Raw genomic sequence first — 3,517 nt, forward strand, 5'->3', positions numbered from 1 at the left:
GGATTCTCATTGCAAGTAAGGCTCCTTGGCTGATTATATTCTGATGTCTAACTTTGAGTAGAAATTAGTTACTTTGATTTAAGATTGTAATTATTTATTTTTTTTACAATAATGTGTTTGAAACAGTAAAAGCATTCATCTGAATTAACCCAAGTGGCTATTTTTAGGAAGTGGAGAGACTGATTTTGGACCTCAGATTAAAAACCTCATTGCAAGTAAGGCTCCTTGGCTGATTATATTCTGATGTCTAACTTTGAGTAGAAATTAGTTACTTTGATTTAAGATTGTAATTATTTATTTTTTTTACAATAATGTGTTTGAAACAGTAAAAGCATTCATCTGAATTAACCCAAGTGGCTATTTTTAGGAAGTGGAGAGACTGATTTTGGACCTCAGATTAAAAACCTAAATAAGAAGCTCTTCACAGTGGTCGCTTGGGATCCTCGAGGATATGGACATTCCAGACCCCCAGATCGAGATTTCCCAGGGGACTTTTTTGAAAGGGATGCAAAAGACGCTGTTGATTTGATGAAGGTGGGTCTCTTAGGGAAGAGCCTAGGGGAGGGAGAATGGCTGGACCTGTCATTTATTTTGTTTTTGATTTCTATAAGGTTAATACTGTGTGGTTCCTATAGAAAAATTTTAAATGTTCAAATAGGTATAAAGAAGAAAGTAGAAATATCCCACAATCCAACTATGTAGAGCTACCACTACTAAGCCTTTGAGGCTCTGCCTTTTTGGCTAATCTTATCTATATATATAAAAGCCTAAGCGACTGGCTGACCAGCCAGTAGCTGTGATGCGCACTGGCCACCAGGAAGCAGATGCTCACACAGGAGCGGAAACCACAGGCATGGAAACATGGAACAGACTGATGAATCTCAGAGGGAAGCAGGGAGGTGGGGGGAGTGGGAAGAGATAAACCAAACATCTTATATGCATATCCCTCAGCCTGACCTGCAGGGATTGGGCTGAAACTGGCTCTCAGACATCCCCTGAGGGGTCCTGGATTGCAAGAGGGTGCAGGCCAGGCCAAGGAACCCCACCGGTGCATGAATCCGTGCAGCAGGCCTCTAGTTACATATATAAATACACTCTCTTATATTGATGGCATTTTACTGTACCCACTGTTTCTCCAATTTGTCAAGGAGATACTTCCACATCAATAAGTATAAGTTTACATCCGCATTTTCTTTCTGCATTTAAAAAAAAATCCTCACCTGAGGACATGCTGGCGGGGAAGGGAGAGAGAGAAAGAAACATTGATGTGAGAGAGAAACATTGACAGGTTGCTTTCTGTATGCTTCCTGACTGGCAATCAAACCCACAACTCCGGTATGTGTCCTGACTAGGAATACAACCGGCAACCTTTTGGTACTTGGGACCATGCTCAACCAACTGAGCCACTCCAGCTGAGGTACATCAGTATTATAATAGGTGCATAGTGTTTCATTGTATGGGTGTACTATTTCTTATTCACGTCTTTTCTAATGGTAGATAAATAACTTCATTTTTAACTTGCCCTTTTCTTTGGTGATTATAAACAGCAGTACAGAGATTATTCTGTTGTCTGTTGTCATTTTAGTTCTGGTGGGTTTTTTTTTTTTTTTGTATTTGTTTTTTTTTTTTCTATTATAACAATGCTGCTGTGGATATCCTAGACCTATTTCCTGGTACATATGCGTAAGAGTTCCACACCCATTTAGGAGATGGCTGGCTGGGTACAGAAAATGCATGTGTTCATTGCACAAGATAGTGCCAAGTTGTTATCCATAGTAGTTATCCCAGTTTATCAGGAACTATCTTGGACTGGTATTTGTAAACTCCTTAACTTAATTTTCCCAATTCAAGTTTTACTTCTAGACAGCATTTCTGTCAGAAAGCATCTCTGTTCATTTTCCCTGTGAAACACATTTTCAGAGCCCTATTGGTTCACTCTGGGACTAACATAACCTCCCCATGATACCATACCCTTCCCAACTTCCTCCAGCCACTTCTTCACAATGTTGCAATTAGGGACTTTACCAGATGCAATGACTTCATTTCATCCAGTGTCCCTTTCTAATCTGCACAACTGTTCTCAAAGTCTTTGCTCAAGTGTGCATGTTATTGGTCATGTCCAAGTTCAGCTGACCTCCATTGTTTACAGTTCCTTGAGATTTTATCCAAACATAAGTTGTTCCTTCAAAATTCAAAACAATACTTATGACAATTATATTTATACCAAACTAACTGAGAGAAAGCATTTATGTTATCAAGTGGTAGACTCAAGGATTTTTTCATCAATTACCTATTGATATTTCAAACCCACAGCTATATTGATTGTTAATTATTGATTATTGGGTTCTTTTGACAGAGAGGAGCAATAACCTGTGCTGTGCTTTTTGTTGTGTTTACTGCAGACGCTGAAGTTTAAGAAGATCTCTTTGCTGGGGTGGAGTGATGGTGGTATAACAGCCCTCATTGCAGCTGCAAAATACCCATCTTACATCCATAAGATAGTGATTTGGGGGGCCAACGCCTATGTGACTGAGGAAGATGAGAGGATTTATCAGGGTAGGTTCCACAGTCATCATGATAAGTAGCATTCTCCTCGCCCCTTCAATTCTTATTTTGATATGTCCTGGCAAGCCATATCTCATCCTCTTCTAGTTCTCATTTCTAAGGTAGGAATAATAATTTCTCAGAAAAGTAATGCTATTTAGCCAGTCTTTGATTTAAACCTTTCTCTTTCTGGAAGTGGCATGTTTATGATTCAGAAAAGGGCAAAACTAGTTTTTACATTTTCTCCTACTTGTAGTGAACTTATTCATAACCTCATTTAAAATAATGTGAGTGCAAAAGAAATATTGTATTCAAATATGAAACCTGATTTTTGATAAAGAATGTCTGCGCTATTCACATTTTTAATTTTATTTTTTAATATTTTATTAAATGTATTGGGGTGATATTGGTCAACATATAAGTTTCAGGTGTGGATTTCTATATTATAAGATCAGTATTTTGCACCATGTACTCATCACCCCAAGTCAAATCTTGTCCTGGCATCATATATTAGGACCCCCTTCTCCCTCATCCTTTTTGCCTCTGGTAACCACCACACTGCTGTTGGTTTTCATGAATTTCAGTTTTATATCCCACATATTACTGAAATCATATGGTTCTTAGCTTTTTCTGACTGACTTATTTCACTTAGCATAATATTCTCAAGGTCCATCCATGTTGTTGCAAATGGTACAATTTCATCTCTTCTTTTTTTTTTAATTTTATGAAATCTTTATTGTTCAGATTATTACATTTGTGTTTGAGCCTCACCGGGGACACTGAGTCAGGCTGTGCAGACGCCTGGCCTGGACGGTGTGAAGTGGATGCCAGGGGCAGGGGGAACGAGGACCCACACCTGGAGAAACTGAGTTTGCAAAGGCGTCGGTTTCTATTCCAAAGTGTGGGCAGGCTCCCTCCTCATTTATCAGACTCAGCGGCTGTGGCCATCCCCTGCCTGGATCCTGGACAGAAC

At 39.2% G+C, this 3,517-nt stretch overlaps 1 protein-coding gene across 1 annotated transcript in view; it reads left to right on the forward strand.

Annotated features, from left to right (window-relative positions):
- BPHL (biphenyl hydrolase-like (serine hydrolase)) overlaps nt 1-3,517 on the forward strand; it is a gene marked incomplete at its 5' end in the record, with an annotated part of 42,602 nt that overhangs the window by 7,604 nt on the left and 31,481 nt on the right. Inside the window, 2 exons of the mRNA XM_006766415.2 lie at nt 368-534; nt 2,403-2,556. Coding sequence (XP_006766478.2) covers nt 368-534; nt 2,403-2,556 — 321 coding nt within the window. The remainder of the gene's footprint in view (nt 1-367; nt 535-2,402; nt 2,557-3,517) is intronic.

Source organism: Myotis davidii, unplaced genomic scaffold (assembly GCF_000327345.1).
Source record: "Myotis davidii unplaced genomic scaffold, ASM32734v1 scaffold540, whole genome shotgun sequence".
Lineage (NCBI taxonomy): Eukaryota > Metazoa > Chordata > Mammalia > Chiroptera > Vespertilionidae > Myotis > Myotis davidii.